The 20,559-nt window shown below is 32.8% G+C and overlaps 1 protein-coding gene across 4 annotated transcripts; it reads left to right on the plus strand.

Annotated features, from left to right (window-relative positions):
• LOC136206488 (DNA polymerase eta) lies at positions 1 to 10,829 on the plus strand. 4 transcript variants are annotated; one of them, XR_010676304.1, is made up of 16 exons: positions 1 to 134; positions 231 to 351; positions 446 to 557; positions 676 to 846; positions 1,957 to 2,121; positions 2,216 to 2,319; positions 2,609 to 2,728; positions 3,100 to 3,223; positions 5,152 to 5,265; positions 5,361 to 5,576; positions 6,259 to 6,367; positions 6,467 to 6,570; positions 8,260 to 8,332; positions 8,485 to 8,566; positions 10,196 to 10,268; positions 10,367 to 10,431. XR_010676304.1 is itself a non-coding variant. In XM_065997557.1 (16 exons), the coding sequence occupies exons 1-16, from the start codon at positions 59 to 61 to the stop codon at positions 10,588 to 10,590; spliced, it is 2,055 nt and encodes a 684-aa protein (XP_065853629.1). In that variant the 5' UTR covers positions 1 to 58; the 3' UTR covers positions 10,591 to 10,829. The 4 variants fall into 4 exon arrangements, 3 of the variants coding, with proteins under 3 accessions (XP_065853629.1, XP_065853636.1, XP_065853644.1); XM_065997557.1 differs by having other exon boundaries at positions 8,418 to 8,566; positions 10,367 to 10,829; XM_065997564.1 differs by having other exon boundaries at positions 8,430 to 8,566; positions 10,367 to 10,828.
• The last annotated feature ends 9,730 nt before the right edge of the window (positions 10,830 to 20,559 follow it).

Here is a 20,559-nt window from a genome sequence, read left to right on the forward strand (position 1 = left end):
AAATCCGAAAAATAAAATACAAAACTCCCGGCCATTTTATTCTGCAGTATAGCGAAAGATGCCGGTGGCAAGACCGGAGTCATCTGATTCCAGAATTATCGCTCACGTTGACATGGACTGCTTCTACGTTCAAGGTATTTTCTTCTCTCTCTCTTCTGTAATTGAATTGAAGTAGGCATTTCGAAATAATTTTTCGTTGTCTAATTGCTTTCTACTTTTTCAATTTTTAGTGGAGCAACGGAAGCAGCCACATCTAAGGGGTTTTCCAACCGCTGTTGTTCAATACAATGACTGGAAAGGTGGTGGCTTGATTGCTGTTAGTTATGAGGCTCGAAAATTTGGAGTGAAGCGGTAAAGTAGGATGCTAGTTAGTTATGATTATGCTTTGGAGTCTCTTCGTTTGATAATTGAGTTTTTATTTTAATTTAATGGGTCTGCATATCAGTTCCATGCGAGGTGATGAAGCTAAGAAAGTTTGCCCGGAAATTCAACTGGTTCAAGTTCCTGTAGCCCGTGGCAAAGCAGACTTGAATACCTACCGTAATGCTGGTTCTGAGGTATTTTGGATTTGATATTTTTATAGTCTATTATCTATGGATGGTGATTGGAAATGGCATTGAGATATAATCTCTCTTCTCTCCCGCTCTCACTTTTTGGTTTAAATCAAACTTGCAGGTAGTTTCTATTCTTTCTCAGAAGGGTCGATGCGAGAGGGCTTCCATTGATGAAGTTTATCTTGACCTTACTGATGCGGCGGAAGCTATGCTAAAAGAATCTCCTCCAAGAAGCTTGGAAGCAATAGATGAGGAAGCTCTCAAATCGCATGTTTTGGGGCTTAAGAAAGAGGTATGAAACAATGCTTTTCATCAATAGCTAGATGCTAATTCTATTTTCTCGCGGATGACTTTTGACATTACAGATAAATTTTTATATCCATGCTATAGTTTGTTATGTTCTTCCCTTTTCACTGCTAAGCTTTATTAGCATATCCGGCCTATTGTAATTTGAAAATTGTGGAGGGAATGAATGATAGTAGATCCTAAGTTGTCTTCTTTCAGTTTTGTTCTTTTTGGTTCATTGGAGAAATTCTACTATACTCCTAGAGCAATAAACCCTACCAATCAATTGTTGCCATTTGTACATTTTTATTCTTAACACCAATCATCTCCCAATGAGGTGGTATGTATGCATCCCTCTTTTTATTGCTTGGGTATATTACTCCTGTAGTATGGTAGAAAGTCTTTGTTTGACTGTGAAACATTAGTTATGAAGTAAGAAAAACTTGCATTGTCAGACTTTTTTACTATGCCACTGTTGAAGCATGGGTTTAGAGGCCTTCATTTCCTCTCTGATAATAGTTCATAACCAGAAACAAAAGGAAGACCTTTTCTTGAAATTTATATATTTAAGCCCCATTAGCAGTTTTTTTTTTTTTTTTTAAAACAAAGTAGCAGGTCTTTTCTTTACTCGTATCTAAGTAGTAAAAAATTAGTATCACATTTGTGCATCCGCTTTTTTCTTGTGAATCCAAATTATATGGTAGAACGATTTTATGTGAACACAGTGTTCTTTGATGGGAAAACTGAGGTTAATGTTTTGATGCGATGGTGCCTAGACTTGCTCATCCAGCAGGCAGCAGGTTATCTGAGTTTCGCCAAGGATTATTTACCCAGGCAGATAATGTGCCACCGTGAATAGGAGGGACCTTCTATTTTGTTGATATGCATGGCTCAAATAAGAAAAATAATTATTACGTATGTATTTTATACCGGTCTAAAAGGAAAACGAATTCTCAATTTGGGGTTTTCTTGGGATTCATGTCCTAAAGGGAAAATGGTATATGTCGGGTCCTTAAATTGGGAATATGGACTCATGATCAGGTCCTATGATGGAGTTCCCTATCTTTTGCTTTCTCTCTTCATTATAGATTTTTTATTGGATTTTGCATTAGTTCAGGGTGGAAATGACGCCCAAGAAAGTGTGAGAGAATGGCTATGCAGCAGTAGTGCTGATCAACGTGACAAATTATTAGCTTGTGCAGTCCTCATAGTTGCCGAACTTAGGAAGCAAGTCCTGAAAGAGACTGAATTTACGTGTTCTGCTGGGATAGCTCATAATAAGGTAAGAACATGTCCTAAAATTTCTCATTTCTTCTTTACTAAATGTTATTTTATCTAAACCCAATGTCAATGCCTTGTATGTGAATTTACTATAGATGCTGGCCAAACTTGCAAGTGGCATGAATAAACCTTCACAGCAAACTGTTGTCCCTTTTTCATCTGTAAAAGAATTGCTTGATTCATTGCCAATCAAGAAAATGTAAGTTTGTGTAATTACAGATGTTGTGTTGGCTAACTTTAAATGTGAAGTTGAGGATTCTTGTCTACAATAAAAAGGGCGGCCCGGTGTACTGGGGGCAAGCCTTCCCCTGCCAATTTATTTGGCAAGAGGCCGCTCCTAAGACTCGAACCCGTGACCTCTTGGTCACACGACAACAACGTTTACCGTTGTGCCAAGGCTCGCCCTTGAATGAGAAATGACTTCATACTAAGATAAATTAAGATATTTAAGATAAATTAAAAAGTTTCCTTATTGTGTTTAATCATAGGAAACAACTTGGTGGGAAACTGGGGTCTTCCTTACAAAGTGACTTGGGTGTGAATACTGTTGGAGAACTGCTGCAGTTTTCAGAGGAGAAGCTACAAGATCGATATGGCATAAACACTGGGTAAGACTGATTAGGTGCAAATAGTATGACTACTCGCTTATCAATTGATTATTATGCTAAATGCTTGACTCATTGACTGGATAAGATGAACAAACATGAAAGTCGTCTTAATTCATTCACTTTACATTAAAACTTCCAAGTACAATGAATTTGATGTTTTTCTAACAAAAACCGTGTCTATTTTGAATTATAGGGTAAGCCTCCTAAATGTGTTACTTTACTCCATTTCATTTGAACCTTTTATGAATTTCTTCTTGCAAGTTTTTGTTTCTCATGTTTGAAAAATTCTTAGTATGAAGTCATTTCTCATTCGATGGTCGAGGCATTTGTCATCATGGTGTTCCTAATTTTTATTTTAATATGATTTTCAGTACCTGGTTATGGAATATTGCAAGAGGAATTAGTGGGGAAGAAGTTCAGGGACGCCTTCTTCCCAAGAGCCATGGTTCTGGGAAGACATTTCCAGGACCTCGGGCTTTAAGGACTATTGATTCTGTAAGGACTTTATAACTATATTATATGCACAATGCTTATGTATTAGCTTCTTAGTAACTGCAAAAATCTAAAATAGTAAAAAGGGATAGGCCTTCTTCAGTTTATTTCAACGTTACTATGAAGTTTGGGAAACATTTAATGATGTTTCCCAAAATGATAGTAATATGGAAAACACGGATATCAAAGACAGGGATCTCCGTGTTTTCCTTTAGGATTGGTGTTGTTGCTGGTTCAAAACCCAATAACAACACTTTTTGCAATTACTTGAATATATCATTCTTAATTTAACGATTGTCATTTGCCTAATTTTATCCTTCTACTAAATAAGATAAATTTCATAATAATTACTAATGAAAATTGAAATTGAAAAAAAAAAAAAGAAATATTAAGGTAAATGGACATGTTTTTTAGTTTCTTTTTTCTATTTAGAATGGAAATTAGGAAACGAAAAATGGTTTCTATAACCAAACAAGCCCATAATGTTTATGTTTTCCTGGCCCAATGCTGTTTCTGTGTGAATTTCATTAGGAGATGCTACATATACTACGTACTTAAGGCATGTTCTTGGCTTGTAGCAACATTTTCTAAATTCACAGGCTGTTTGTTGAAAATCAAAATGCAAATGTCCCAGCTAAACTAATTCCTGCCCCCATTCATATCATTAGGCTTTGGATATGATATACCTTAATGGGTTCTTTTACTGTGAATGTGTCAACTCCACATTTAAATGAAGCTCTTCAAGATACAGTTGATAGTAGCTGGAAAAACATTTCTCTTAATGATGAGAAACATGAAAAACGAGAGCTGGTTTGGGTATAAAGGAGCTGAATGGAACTGAAAAGGAGATGGTTTGGGTATAAAGGAACTGGATGTTTGGAATAGATCTGTAAACGGGAAGGCATATATGGTAGCTGGTGATGCAAAAAGAATCTCTTTTGGCAACATGGGCTATAAGAACAAATTGAAAAGGCTCATGTTTTGGGGCATTACAAAGGAATATGATGCAAGTTGGGTTTAGCGCAACTTTTTGAAGATCAGAGGAGCTCTCGAGGGAATTTCACTATTTCAGCTATAGGGTGGGAAATGGCAGGAGATGTTCTCTCTGGTATGATCCATGGTGAGAGTATTGTTTGCTGTCTGAATATTTGCAAATGCTGATATTTCCAAATCAGCAAGAGTAGTAGATTGTTGGCATCATGCTGATATTTCCAAACTACTGAAGCAATCTAAGGAAGAAGTAATATGGTGGAAAGTTGTGTGGATAGAAAATGTATTCCTATTGTGTTTAGTTCTCCACAAAAGATTCGCTATGAAAAGTAGAAGTTTAAATGGACTAGTCGATAACCAGACTTGTGTTTTCCATCCAAATGTGGTGAAATAAACTGAGTATCTGTTTTGTTGCTTGTTGTTTTACTAAAACTATCTGGCAGATGTACAGACAGATGTGGGGCTAGTGCAGCAGGCTTTGGTTGGAGATGAATTATAAGCTGGATATGTAGTAGGAAAGTTGGTGGCAAATCATTATTGGCAACATTGAGAAGTACTGCTTTTACAGCAAATATCTACTGGATTTGCCTAACTAGAAATAGAACGAATTTTCAGAATGTACAGTTTACTTCATGAGTATTGTTGCTAATGTGTTTAATAGTATTAAGTTGAATTTGATATATAGTCAGTCTATAGGTAACCAGAATATATATAATCTGAATGTTTGGTCCTATAAGGACCCTGTTTTCTGCGTTTTTATCTTCATTTTGTTTTTTCTGTGCTCTCATTTCCAATTCTTAACATGTGCAAATTATTCTCAAAATATTAAGTTTCTGCTACTTTATTTTTATAGTTAATTTTATGTCTTATAATTTATATAAACAGTTGTCTTTTAGTCTAGACGCATCAATATGATATATCACTTGGTTGCTTTTTCTCAGGTTCAACACTGGATTAATCAACTTTGTGAAGAGCTCAATGAGCGTCTGAGCTCTGATTTGGATCAGAACAAGCGGATTGCGCACACCCTTACTCTAAATGCTACTGCATATAAGGTAACTTTTTTTACCTGTTCTTTTGCTTATTCTTTTGCCTCGGACATACTTGTATCCCTTGGATTTTATTGTCCTCAGAAAATTCTTTCATGCAGTCTACTGATACGGAATCACATAAAAAGTTCCCTTCAAAATCTTGTCCATTGAGGTACGGGACTGCGAAAATTCAAGAGGATTCATTAAACTTATTTCAAGCGGGGTTGCGAGAATATTTGGGCTCATATGGAGTTAAGATTCATAGAAGTCAGCTGAATAAATGGGGCATAACATCTCTTTCAGTTTCAGCAAGTAAAATTGTTGATATACCTTCTGTAAGTTTGTTGTTTCTCAGTTTTTACTTTTTATATAAGTGGTCCTTGTGTGTTTTGTGTGCTTTGCTGATTTTTGAGTTTTACATGTGAAGTTGATGAAAGTAGGTCCTGTGTACAAGGAATTTTTTTCTTTTCTAAATGAATTACATACTGATCTGTTATCCCCACTTTTTGTTCGTTTGTAATTTTTTTTTTCTTGAGAGAGAGAATCAATTATTGTTGTTGCCAGGTGGTTCTCTCCCGAAACAAGGTCTAGGGGAAAAGGGAATTTCAAAGCAGTGTTTTTTGAGAAGAAAATTGAGTTATTTTGTGTTCTACACTGATAGTGCCCTCAGTGGTGTTGAATTGTCGATGATGATGTTGGTTTTATTGTTGCAATAATATTGGAATTATTTTAATGACTAGTCGAGGGATTGTGGATTAAGCACTAAATCAAGGAAAGCAAGCATTAAGACACCTTAGAGTAGAAGAAACTTTTCAGGAATATTTATAGGTGGAATTTTGAATGAGAGATCACTTACTCGTCTCATAAATGCTGGATTGCTTAGTTAATCTAATATTGGAGATTTATTTGGAGATTTCAAAATTAATTAAATTTGTTTCTCCAATCATTTGTACCAATTTCAACATATGTCACCTAAACTGAAAGTAATTGGTTTAATGGATTGTATGGTGCTTGTAGGGAACTTCTTCAATCATGAAATACTTTCATGGCCAAGATCCATCACTCTCTTCATTAAAGCAAATGCCAGATATCTTAATTGAAGAAGCTGCACCAGTATCAGCATCAGGTGATTTTGTTTTACTGATTGGTGCTTCTGTACATGCCCAGCTTATGACTTTTTACTATTCATTGATGGGATTGAATAAAGTTGTTGATGTTCATTTAGGGTGTGAAAGCAATTCAGATATGAAGTTGGATGGGCTACGAATTGACTATAATGTTCTCAGTCTGGATCAACCAGAACAGAAAGTCACTCCATGGCAAGATCAGGTTTGTAGAAAGCAACTTCATAATCTTTCTTTACTAAAACACCCAAAAACACCATGATTGACATTGTTGTCAGTAAGGGGCTTTTGGCTAGGGAAAAATCACATTGGAATAGGAATGGGAATGAAATATTCCATTTCCTACTTGGTTAAAGAAAAGTAATTATGGAATGGGAATCCCATTCCCGTATATATTGGGACCATTGATTCCCTCTGTATACATTGTAATCAGTTTTGGTTCCCCTTTGAATAAGAAATAACATGGTTCCTATCTAAAAATCTGACTCCACATTTCCCATTAACATTGCTATTGTTTTTGGCATAAATCAAATTTCTTTTGCAAGTTTTACCTTCCAACTCTTTCTTTTTTGTCTTTTGTTCTTCATGTACTCCGTCCTTGACATCAATATTAAATATATAGAATTATAACTACAAATATTCTACCCACAGCTTCAATTTCGAAAACTTAAAAAAATACAAAAATCTCTGAATTCAAAACAGATAAGATAGGCAATATTTTTATAAATTCATAAGCGAATATCAAGAAATTTGAACTATTTGTTCAACTTACTTAGTCCATAATATAATTATCAAACTTAATTGCCCCTTGCAAAACATATAGAAATACTAAAATAAAATTTTGATAATAATAACAATAACAATTATTATTAGCTCATTAAATTTTGATATTATGATATACACACATATATATAACAAGTTTAGTATTGATGAAGGTTTATAGACCAAACAACATTAAGGGAATTAGATTCCATTTGTAGATTGAACCAAACGTTCCCTAAGAGTACTAATCCCCTTTCGGAATATGAATGCTCAGTTCTGTTTTTTCAGATTCTAATGCTGAAACATATTGAAAAGATATGATATTTCGATAATCTGATTGAATTTGTTGAATAAAACTCAAGAAGCTTTCATGGGGATTGGGAACTATATCTTGATTTAAACTTAAATCAGATTTTGGTGTCTGAGCAACCTCGATGTCCTTTTTTTAAATTAAAGTTGTTACAAATTTGTAATAATGTTGTACAATTTCTGTCTAGTTGAAGTGAGACATTATCACATTCTCAAGAATTATTGCACCATTTTTACTTTCTCATTGCGACTATTTAATATATATTGAGCATTCTAGCTGCATGAAAATCAGCAGAAGTATAATGCAGAATCATATGTTTTTATTATTATCATCATCTCTTCTCTTTTACATTTCTAATCTAAATATATATTCCTTTGAAGAATTATACTAAAAAATGCTGACTCTACCTTTTCATAGATTTATGATTTCATTCAATTCCTTCTTTGTTGAAAAATTTCGACTAATTTGAGAGCTTGGTTGCAATTTTATACTGACTAAACTTGGAAAAATTGTTAATATAATTTTTTTCCCCAACACATACCACACTTCCCCTCTCTTTCATCCCCATCCCTTCTCCCTTCCACCCAAATCTGGCAAGTCATAGAGAAGGAAAAAAAATTCCAGTTTGTGAGAAGGATGGGTCATTTAGGCAGAACATTGCAGGTTTATGCATGGAAGCGAGAACAAGAGGAACAGAAAGAAAAGTTGAAAAACCAATTGGTGTTGTGTCAGAGCTGTGCTAAAAAGTTATATCGCAGCCTTGATTTGTCTGGTAATGTCAATTTTATTGCATGTCTGAATATGAAGATCTTTTGTCTGCAGGATTCTTCTGGCTCTTCATCCAAAAAAGCAACCGATGGCTTCAACATAGAGACTTCGCTCCTGCTGCCATCAGGTGTCATATTATAATGCTAGGAACCACTTGTGGTTTCTTCAGTTATCCTTTGAAATTTTTGCCCCATATTGGTAAATTAGTTCAGATTCTTATCCAGGGAGCAAAAGTTACTCGGGGCTAAGTCAAAGTAACTCACATGGACCTTTATGTAGGGGAGACAACCAGGGTACAGCGCCTAATTTGAAAGAACAGAAACAGAAACAGAAACAGAAACGTGGTGCAATGAATGACAAGGTAAATATGTTCAGTTGCTTATTTATACTTCATTTTATTCTAACTTTTTGTGCTCCTGGATTCCGTCATGCTATTTTCTATGTAGAATCGAAATTTTATTTCCTTCCTCAGAATCATTCAATTTGTAGTTGTCGCAGTGAAGCATGTAGCAATTTGGTTGTACCTGTTGTAAATGGTGAATAAGCACAAGAAAAATGGGTTAAAACACATCATTTTTTAGTAAAAATAAACCCCTTTTACTGACATCAGAGACCATATTTCTCCAAATTGACACAAAAAGAACCGCGTCCAATCTTTCATGGAATGCAAAACTGCATGGGTTTTCTGTACTTACCCCTTTTGACAAATATCATTTCATGGTTTTTGCACCTAGAAAACCTCTTTCTTGAATTTAACATGTCCATGATATCTTGTAGACAGCTTCTTGGCCTCAGATTAATTGAAATTCAATAGTTGTTCTATAATGGGTTTTTGTTTATGTGACTGCAGATGTTTGTTCAATCAAGTGATTCTTAGCATGTAGCGGTTTTTACTGACAATGACAAACAACGAAAACCCCATTTATTTGTGTTACTAATGTGATTAGGCAGTAGTGTTCACCTAGACTCTGACAGTTCACTGTTAGATCTAAACTTATTAGAATCGTACTTTGGTGATTCAAAGCATCCTAAGGTTTTAGATTTAATAAGCCTAGATCTAACATTTGGTCATTCAGGGTCCAGGTGAATACTACTGTGTGATTAGGATAGAGAAAGGGTTATCTGTGGCTTGCTATAGAGACAAGAAACAAAACTAAAGATAAAAGAGAATAGGAAGGTAGAAGTGAACTCTGATTGAGAAAGAGAATTGTAAATTTGTATAAAAAATAACAATAATAAGATCCACAACAGCTTATTGGTGAGTCTCTCGTTGTTTAAAGTTTCCTAATGAAATTAAAGATACAAATTCTAAAAAGTGTTCATATTTTTAAGATACATATTGGAGAATAGGGGCATTTAACTGATTTAGTGAAAGCCTTGGGGCTTGGCTTTCACTATTTCCCTATAATTGGAGGATAATTTTGTTTTGTTTTTCCCTAAACTTGTTGCTAATGAACGGTAGCATCCCTGAAAGTTTGTTTTCCCTAAACTTGTTGCTAATGAACAGTAGCATCCCTGAAGTTCAATTCATTCTTCTTTGTAAAATCACTTTCCCCGTCCATTGTTCGTTAAAACCTCCTTTGGTTTGTTCATATACAACACTTAAGTAAACAAACTTTTTGTTTCAACCGGAGCTGGAAATGAGCAGGAAGATCAGATGAGTTGCTGGGACTTTCAGGTGAAAAGTGGGAGGAGGGAGATAGAAAAGTTAGGGGAGATAGAGAGTAGAGAGAAAATTTAGTTACATGTACCTAGACGAAACTAGTCCAGCTCAGCATACCAGCACATAGTAATGGAGATTTTGATGGAAAACGGAAGGAGAGCCTTCATTGTTATAAAAATAGAAGTTGCGGTAGTCAGTAGAGTTCCAAATTGAAGTTCAGGGACATTGTTTAGTGTCAATGTCAGGGACAGTAGATGAAACTTACCCACTAGTATAAATGATCATTTGTGTCCATTGTAATATTCTAATATGGTCTTTCTTTAGCAGGGAACAATCTTGAAATTATTCAATAGCTATAATTCTTCATCCTCTTCAACAAAACAAGATGTCAGAGTTGGAGGTAATGTAACTTTTTTGCCCTTAGGTATCGGTATCCGTATTTGTGATCTACTATATGTTTGTGGTGCTGGTTATTCTTATTGAGGGTTGAATATTTAGGTTCAGAGTCCAAAGAGACAGTTGTTGGACAGCATAGAAGAAATGGTGATGAGAGGGAAACATGGAATTACAAAATTGATGATATTGATCCATCTGTGGTTGATGAGTTACCTAAAGAAATCCAAGACGAAATTCGGGCTTGGCTTCCGCAGAATAAGCGGTGTAATGTAGGTAAACGAGGCTGTACCATTTCTCATTATTTTCCACCATCTAAAACACCGTAACGTACATAAGCGCCGGGATAGTAAGTGCCTAGAAATCATATAGAAATGGAAGAGGATCTTATATATAGTTGATCCATTTACCTGCTGCTGTTGCTGCATCTGTCTATATTATGTAAAAGAAACAAACTTTACATTGCATTAGTATCGTATATAGCCTATGAAAATTTGAGTGGTAAACTTCAGCTTCATAGTGATTTTTTATATATATAATATATATATATTTTATTTGTTCATCTTGGTCGAGAATTTAAGAAATGTGACTCTCAATCTCCACTTGAAAGGCTTTGTGATTGGAAAACTATATATGTATAAGTTGGTTATGTCATTTTTGCTTCATGTGAAAAAAATTAAAGCAGGATATTATTCTTCACAAAACCAAGATAAACAACTTAAATTGCTAAATCTGAAAAGACATAATGCATTTGAAAACTTCATAATTTATATAGAAAAAAAAAGGTAAATAATTTATTAGTACCTATATTTTTATTTAACACGATTTAGTCATGGTAATACATTGTTTAATCTTTAATTTTTATTTATATTCAACCGTTTAGTTAATCAAATATTTTGTGTACATCATAGACTTTACTTTCTCTACAGCAATTTATTTTCTTTTCCATAATCAAACGCTGATGGAAACAAACAAGATTGCATGAAAAGAAAGGGAGAAAACCCAGAAAAAGGGGTAAATTATACTCATATTAAACTTCAATTTTTAATGGTATTACCACTGAATTTTACACTTTTTAATATCGGTGACTACTCAACTTTAACTAACTCCCCAAGACCGTTAACGATCTCAAAATGAAAATATTTAAAAATTATTGTTCAGAACGACATTTACTATTACTATATTTTTTATTTTCTAAAATCACATTTTTTTGAGTTTTCTCTTTTTAAAAATTCACTAACTTTCCTAATCAAACAACACGTAACAAAACAAAAAAATTCAAGAATTAAAGTTGCTTAGAATATCTTTAACTCTTTCAATGGTTATAGCGTTAAGAATTGAAGTTCAGTGCCACAATGTTAAAATGGGTAAAGTTCAGTGACCATAGGTGTAATTTACTTGGAAAAAAACTATAAGATAAACATTTTAAAGAAATAAAAGGACTGACTTACTAACAAATTAAAGATCCCCAAACTTAGGCTTTAAAATGAATTAGGACCTTAAACTATAATCATCATCAATTAGATCGCAGAATTAAATAAAAATCATCAATTGAGTACTCACTTTATCCTAAAATTAGAAACCGTGATTATTTGATAGGGGATCGAAACCATCACAACCTCAAATTTTGTGGAGACAAAGAGATCGAAACTACCCGTGATCATAGTTATTCTGGCAACCGCCCGGGTCCTTCCATGTATCTGTCCCTGGCCTCAATTGATATTTTTTATTTAGGATAATGATTTAATTGATGATTTTACATAGTTTAGGGATTTAATTGACAATTTTAATAATTTCAGGTCCTAAATTGACTTTGAAACTTTAATTTGGGTAGCCAAATGGATATTATACCAAAATTAAATTATGAGGGGACGTTTGGTTTGGGGTCTTCAGGAATGAGAATGTGAATGAGAGAGTTTCATTCCCTTTGTTCTTATTTGTTTAAAAAAAACTCATTCCCTTTACCCATTTTAGATTAGGGAAACTTACACAGAAATTCATATTTTAAAAACTATTTACAATTATGAAAATCGCTTTTATGTATTTTATCATTATATGATTTTAAATTTTAAAATATCATAATATCATAATTTTATTTCTATTTTTGTCAAATTTTCAGTTATTCAGTTGCAGGAAATAAAAACAGTTTTAAAAAACCACCAAATATGACATTTAAATAAATTTGTTTGACATTTAAATAAATTTGTTTAAGAGTCTGACACAGTTATAAATAATTTGTTAATTATGATCATTGTGTAATTTACCCTTTAGATTATGGGTTTGCCCCACTTTAAGTTAAGCCCATTACCTCATGTCCTGTAGGGAATTGGATTCCCTTTACCCCATTTCATTTCCTAAACATATCCAAACACATAGGAGAATTAATGCTTATTCATTTCTTTTCCTTTAGTTTCCCTTTCTTAATTCTTTTTCCGTTACTCCTTATGAACCAAACGCCTAGTGGCGAATACATGATTACTCGGTTGGGGGGGTCGATTTTACAGGTACGCTCGGGATTTTTTTTTTTTTTTTTTTTTTGCTAAATCGAACTTGCTTAATTTTTTGTATATATGAGTGTTATAATCTGAATTGTCAAAAACCACTTTTAAGTATTAATGTACAATTTTTCAAAATTAAGCTAGATTTCATTTATAGTCCTTAACATGTAAAAAAAAAAATGGATTTAGAGAGGGCTGAACATGTAAAAAAATTTGATTTCAGATGACCTACCAGACCAAAAAAATTAATAATTTGGATTTATAGGCCAAAAAAATTAGAAATTTGGATTTAGAGATGCCTAACAGGCCTAAAAAAAAAGTTAGAAATTTGGATTTAGGGAGTACCTAATAAGTCCAAAATATTGAAATTTTGAAGTTTGGACAAGCCTAATACGTAATGAGATATATTTAATTTTCTTTATTAATTCAATACTAGTTTCTAAAAAAATTATAACATTTTTATATTTTTTTTATGTTTAGTTTTAAAATTTTAAAATTTAATTTAGAAATTAAGTTGTTTGAGTCTCAAAATAAAAAAATTAATTTTTTTAATGAAAAAGACATAATAAAAATGAGTTCAAAAGTGTTATGAAAATAAATAAAGTAATTAATAATGGTAACATAGTATTATAATTATTGAAAAATCAAATTTAAATAAACAAACATTTTCTAAAATAAATTGAGATTGGGGGGAATTGAATCTAGGACCTTTTAAAAAGAAGCAAATGTTTTAACCATCTCATCTACTTTGAACAATAAAATATTACTACATAGTTTCTATATGGACTAATATTAGGAGAGGCCAAAACTACTCGTGACTATGGTATTTCCGGCGGCCGGAGGGGCCCGGGCCCCTCTGAATACGCCCCCTGAGTTCTTTAAAAAAATAAATGATGTGTTATAAAAATAGAGGCATAGTCCTTGAAAAGAACATAAGAATAAGAGGCATAGTAAAAATACATAAAAAAAAAAAAGACATTTTAAATAATAATCTAAAAATCTAATTTGGCCGTTTTAGACAGAATTACCCACCAACTTGTTTTCATTTTACCAAACAAATACATCTGGAAGTTTCCATGACTAAAATGCCCTTGTTATCTGTCGAAGGCAAAGGGTAATCATGGGAAAGAGAGGCCACTATAAAAGGGAAGCTTCACTGTAAAATTAGGTTTAAAGCTCTCATTAGTTTAAGAATGAGGCTTTGCTCTCAGGGAGGCGGATGGGAGTTCTTGTAGGGTGGTTGCCGCTCCTCCCTGAACTGCTGTAGAGCCGATGATTTCACCGCTTTCTTTATAAAATAAACCGCCTTACTTCTCTCTGTAAAGAGAGAGAGAGAAAGAGAAGAGAAAGGAAAAGAATAATATGCATCTTTTGCCCCTGAACTTGTCCATTTTTGTTTACACTTTTGTGTTTTTCTTAGAGGCTGTGATGATTCTTTTTAATTTTTGTGGAAATCAGACGTGAAAGGAAGGATTCGATTAGAATGGCGGGGTAATACGGAGTGGTTTGCATGTGAGTCGAAACTCACAGTGAGCTGCCGTATAGCAGCCATGGTCGTTTTTGTTCCTTTTTCCTTGCCTGAGAAAAGGCGAATCTGAGCCTCCCTTTTAAATCTATTTCTTCTTTTTACAGGATTTCGATTCTGACATTCTAATGCATGCAATTTTTGTCCAGATTATATGCTGTATCCGCTAAATAACTTAGCCCTTTGTATATGGATTTGGGATTTAGGGTTCCAAGTTTTCTTTTAATTAAATATTTAGCTAATAAATAAATTCACACCTAATTTAGACTTTTGGGCAAAAGTACAAAAAGAAATATTTGACTGCAAACAGAGTCTATCTATGGTTCAATAAGTTTGCAATTAGAGGTCTGGTGGTTCAAGTTTCAAAAGTTTTGTGATAAGGGCTCTTAGTATGTTTTCTCTTTAAACTAAGTATTTTGAAACTATATGCAATCAAAAATGATAATTAAGAGCATTTTTTTTTAAGAAAAATATTATAACTGTAAACTCTGCATTTTATTGAATCAAAACACTTGCTTACATACACAAATATTCAAACTGAAAAGCAATAAATTTGGAACATGAATCTGATAAATGAGAAATAACCAATGTTTTGAAAACCGGACTGGACGTTGAACCGGTGAGATAACTGGTTCAAGGTTCAATCGGTTCAATCGGAATGGTTCAACCGGATAAAAAAATAAATAAATATATATATAAAAAATAAAATTATGTTTGAACATAAAATTAAAAATTTCATACATATAATAAACAATTCTTAAGTTACATATTAATTAAAAATTAAAAATCATACAGATAATATAAAAATTAACACATCGGTAACCAATCTTTAATTTAACACATTAATTAAAAATTCACACATCTAAAATCAAACCCATAGTTTAACACAATATTAAGATTAAAATTAAATTAATTAACACCAATTATTAAAGAGGTTGTTCTCTACCTAATTTTTAAATTTTTTCCTTAATTCAATATTTTTTTCAAAAAATGGTAAAAAACCAGGGTCAATCCGGTTCACTGGTTCAACACCGGTTCGCGGTTCAACCCCGGTTTGATGTGGTTTAATATAGTTGAACCTGTATAGTTAAAACCGGACCGGACACTTGACTGGTTCGTGGTTCGACCGGTTCGACCGGCCGGTCCGGTCCGGTTTTCAAAACATTGGAAATAACCAACAACTACATGTCTAAAAAATAGGAAAGCACAACTAAAAAATCAGAAAATACATCTATAACAAACTTTTGGGTTCAAAAATATATGTAGTCTGGTCATCATCCCAACTCAGTATCATCCTAATTACAGCTCAAGAAGCATATTTCAACACTCCTCCTTGCATTAAGAACTACAAACTCTAAACTTCATTCTCAAATATTCACATACACTTGCTGAAAGTGCTTTTGTGAAAATATTGACAACTTATTCTTCTATTTTTTAGTACATCGGATTTACTTCACTTTTTCTTGCACTTCTCTCAAAAAATAGAGTTTCACAATGAAATGCTTGGGTTTTTCATGGAATACTGGGTTGTTAGAGATGGCAATAGCAACTTGGTTATCCATAAAATACATTGATGTGTTCATTTTCCTCCAAACCAAGATCAAACAACATTCATAAAGCTTGATTGACAGTTGATGTAAGATCAAACAAGATTCATAAAGCTTGATTGACAGTTGTTGTAACAACAATGAATTCTACCTCAACTGTTGATTGAGCTATAATTTCTTGTTTCTTTGAACACCTAGAGAAACAACTTGATCTTGAGGTGCTTTTGATATCCTCAACAGACCCGCCCAATCACTATCAAAAAAGGCTTGAAGGTTGAAGTTCTTACCTTTGCTGAATTTGACTCCAAAATCCTTTTGACATGTCTAAGCACCCTCTTTTGCAGCTTTCATATGCATTTTGCTAGGAGAATTAAAAAAATCTAAATAATACACTTAGATCATACAATATATCTTGGTCTTGTTGTTCTAAGGCACATCAAACATCCAATCAAGCTTCTGTAGCTTCTTTCATCTGCTCGATCAGCACCATCTTCCTTCATCAACTTCTACTTTTGATTTTTCGGAGTACTCAAGCTTTTGCAATCTTCTATTTTGAACTTCTTCAAAATTCCTTTTGCATATTTTTTTTTTTGACATATGAATATTTGAGCTTGAGATTATTTAATCTCTATACCAAGAAAGAAGGCCATTTCCCTAAGATCTATCATTTCAAACCTCCAACTTTCCTTTAAATTCTTCAATAAGAATAGAGTTGCTTTTTATCACTAACAGATCATCAACATACAAAGAAACTATCACAATATCAGATTGAGTATGTTTTACATAGTTGATTCACTTAGGCTTTTTTAAAAACCCAAATGAGAAAGATGATCATCAATTCTGCTGTACCAAGCCCTTGGGGTTTGCTTTAACCTGTAAAAAACCTTTTTAAGTAGATTTTTTCTTTCTGTCCCTTTACAAGATATCCCTCTGGTTGTTCAACATAGATTTCTTCTTGTAAAAAACCCACTGAGAAACGCTTATTTGACATCCATCTAGTAGATTTTCCAGCCTTTTGTGATGCAATTGCTATAAGAAGTCTGATTGTGTCCAGCCTTACCATTGGTGCAAACGTTTTTAAAAAATCTACTCCGAAAACTTGAGTGTAGCCCTTCACCATAAGACATGCTTTATGCTTGTTCACCGAACCATCTGCATTTAGCTTAGTTTTGAAAACCATCGACTTCAATGTTTTTTTCATGAGGCCTTTTAATAAGCTCATATGTGCTATTTTTCTTAATCATGGCAAACTCCTCATATATTGCGGCTACCCATTTTTCCTCATTTTTAGCTTCAAAATATTATGCAGGTTCGATGACTGCTATAGTGCAATTTTGATAAACTTCCGAGGTGCTCTTCAAAATTACTTGTTCCGGATTACCAAAATTGAGTATCATGATATGTATTGCTTCGTACTCCACTACGTTGTTGAATGCTGAAAATACTAGGAATTCTGTGTATTTCAAAGTGATTTCTTCCGGACTTTTTACATATATGCGAATTCATGCACCTTCTTTGTTAGAACTCTTATCCACAGACATCTCTTATATATCCCTTGAAGTTTCTAGCTTTTGCAATGTCTTTCGAAGTGAAGTGTTTATTTGTACCATAATGAAGTGACTTTAAAAGTAATGCCGAAGCTTTTGCGATGCAATTACCAATCCATAGACCAACTTTTCGAGCTTAGGGTGTATGGTCTCTGCATCTTGTAAAACTTATTAAATACTTCGTTTTGATAACTAGACGATTATATTTTAAGAAAGGTTATTATATTTTCATTAATCAAATTAAACCTTAAATAGAATTATTCCACGAATATATTCAATTAAAAGGCTTATAATAAATAAATTATTTTTTAGTTCATTAACAAAGGATAAAATAGTTTTTACTCAAAAATAAATGATACATATATGAAAGTCTTTTATTAAAGAACGTGTTTAAATGCTTATCACTTTCATATACATGTACATATATACATGTCATGCTTAATAAAAAATACACTTTATAATATTAACCAAAACTCAAACTCAAAGGACTAAATAATATAATTGGTAGATCTTTGGGATATTTTATTAAGTAATTATATGCATGTATTTTTGGCCAAAGAGTTATAGAATAAAATAAATGTGTTGATGAATCATTAACTCCTCCATTTTAATGTTGAATACTATTAAAATTAAAGTAATAAATAGGATTGCTAAAAAAAGTAATACAATATCTAATTAAAAAAGGTAAACAAATATAGTTGAAGTTTAATATATTAATTTTTTATAATTATAAATTATTTTAATGTTTATACGAAGGGTTTGTTTACTGTTCAAAATATGAACTACTAAATTATTGGTTTAAAATCATTAATTTGCCAGTTTTCATTAAGAATTACTATATTATTTTTAGGGGCCAAATTCATCACTAAGAACGGGAATGACATGTCGTCCTTAAAAATGGATACGATAGTCGTCATTGATAACATAGATGAAATGTTGTCCTTAACAATGGGGACGACAGTCGTCCCTAAGAATGGGTACGACATGTCGTCCCAAGAACGGAGACGACATGTCGTCCTTAAGAATGGGTATGAAAGTCGTCCCTAAGAACGGGGACGACAGTTGTCCCCATGAACGGGGATGACATATCTAGCTTATGAACCACTAAAGAGGTTGTTACTTGTAACTAAATTGATAACAACCATTCTCTCCCCGGCTTATTTAGAATTCCCTCAAAAAAAAAATTCAAACTTATTTAGTCCCTTAAAAGTTTATTTTAATGTTTCAAAAATCTATTTTAATCCCTCAATCTAATTTTTTCATACTATTTTTAGTTTTTGGTCCTCGATCTATTTTTTATTTAATTTCAATATTTTTCCATATTATTTTTTATTTTAGTCCCTCAGTCGTCTTTTTTTTTCATTTCAATTTTTTTCATATTTTCTTGGATAAATATTTTTTTTATAGAATTGATAATAAGTATTGAATAAATTATTGTGTTTGGTAAAAAATAGAATGAATGTATAGTGTTTTAAGAGTGTTTTTTTTTTATAAATAAACACTTGTATTAACGAGTTAAAGAACTACAATCATTTTGAATACAAGAAAAAACACATAAAGGAAAATCTTCAATGAGAATTTCCATTTCATCAAGAGTACTTGCCCATGCTGCTAAAGAATGCGCCACTGTATTAGCTTTTCTTCTCTCATGCACAAATTCAATGGATACGAAAGATCGGGCAACCTCATAAATATCATTAATAATAATGCCCAACCAATTTGTCAGTTGTTGACCCCCATTAAGCAGTGAAATTGCAGATGCCGAGTCAGATGCTACCAAGATTGAATGAAATCCACAATCATGAACAATTTGTAATGAATACAAGATCGCTAATAATTCCGCATGAAGAGCTGACATTGCTAATTCTATAGGTCAACCACCAGAGAGATAAACTAATCCATTACAGTCACGAACCACCAATCTAAAAGATCCGCTAAAAGTGCAAATTGCGAATGCCGCATCACAATTTAACTTATAGCAGAAGGTTACTGGTGGTCACTATAGATGTTCTTATGGGTTATTATTATTAATATTTCAATTTATTTATTTTTTAATTTTTTAATTAAAAGCGGGTAGCTAGTAGGGACGAACCAAAGACATCCCAATTAGGTTGGCACCCCCAATAGAAGGGAAACCAGTGTCGATCTTATTAAAAGGAAAGCAAAAGTACATAATAACAAAGAAAGTGAAAACTAACTAAATCGGTACAAATACTGCCCGATTAAATTACAAAAGAAAACAAAAAATCAAAAATCTGGGAGGTCATCCCACCAATATTACTACTACTGACTCGTTGTTTTGTTTCCACTAATAGCAAAAACACAAAGTGACCCATTACTCAGATAATCAAATGCAAAAAAACGTATGTTTTCTTTCTTGCCTTTTAGAGATAGGAAGTTGAGATAAATGGCTATGAGAGACCCATTCGAATACTGGAGAAAAAGTAATCACATCTGCTTCAAATCCAAGTGGTAATGTCTTCTTCTTCTTTTTTGCTTTTGATGATTATTTTTCTGGGTTTTTGTTAAAGTTTATGGCTTACTTTCATTCTTTTATTCTATATGATTTAAACGATGCAATAATGATAATTGTCTAGCCATACTTGTGGGTTGCTTCTAAATCAAGTGTAGCAGTCTGCTCTCCTTAGGGTTTAACAAAATTATTTTGAACTTTATTCTCAAGAACAATAAAGTTTATAGCTTTTTTAATTGTGAAAAATCCATTAAGCCAATTAATTCAAGAATTACTATTCCTTTTGCTGATTTTATCATAATTATTTTAGTGTTGGTCTGAAGAACAATGAAGTTTTTAACTTTTTTCAATTGGCATTAAGCAATTAAATTCAGGACTTTCAAACCTATATTATTTTCTGGGTTTTTGTTAAAGTTTATGACTGACTTGCACTTTGATGCTTCAAAATTTGATTTCATGATTCCTCTGCTTCTTTTCTCATTCTTTTATTCTATATGCAATAATGTCGAGGTCTGCTTCTTAGGATTTTAGCAAAATTATTTTGAACATTAGTCTGAAGAACAATAAAGTTTAGCAAAATCCAGTCGGTTAATAAATTCAGGAATTACTATCCCTTTTACAGATTTTAGCATAATTACGCGTCAAATACCCCTCCATATCTCTGCATCTATACAAATACTCCTACAATTTCCCTTGTATTCATCAATG

The sequence above is a fragment of the Euphorbia lathyris genome, chromosome 1 (genome assembly GCF_963576675.1).
Source record: "Euphorbia lathyris chromosome 1, ddEupLath1.1, whole genome shotgun sequence".
Taxonomy (NCBI): domain Eukaryota; kingdom Viridiplantae; phylum Streptophyta; class Magnoliopsida; order Malpighiales; family Euphorbiaceae; genus Euphorbia; species Euphorbia lathyris.

Coding starts and splice junctions, on each gene's coding strand:
- LOC136206488 (XM_065997557.1), top strand. CDS start 59: ATGCCGGTGGCAAGACCGGAGTCATCTGATTCCAGAATTATCGCTCAC. Junction 558..675: donor ACCGTAATGCTGGTTCTGAG/GTATTTTGGATT, acceptor TCAAACTTGCAG/GTAGTTTCTATTCTTTCTCA. Junction 10,269..10,366: donor ACAAGATGTCAGAGTTGGAG/GTAATGTAACTT, acceptor TTGAATATTTAG/GTTCAGAGTCCAAAGAGACA.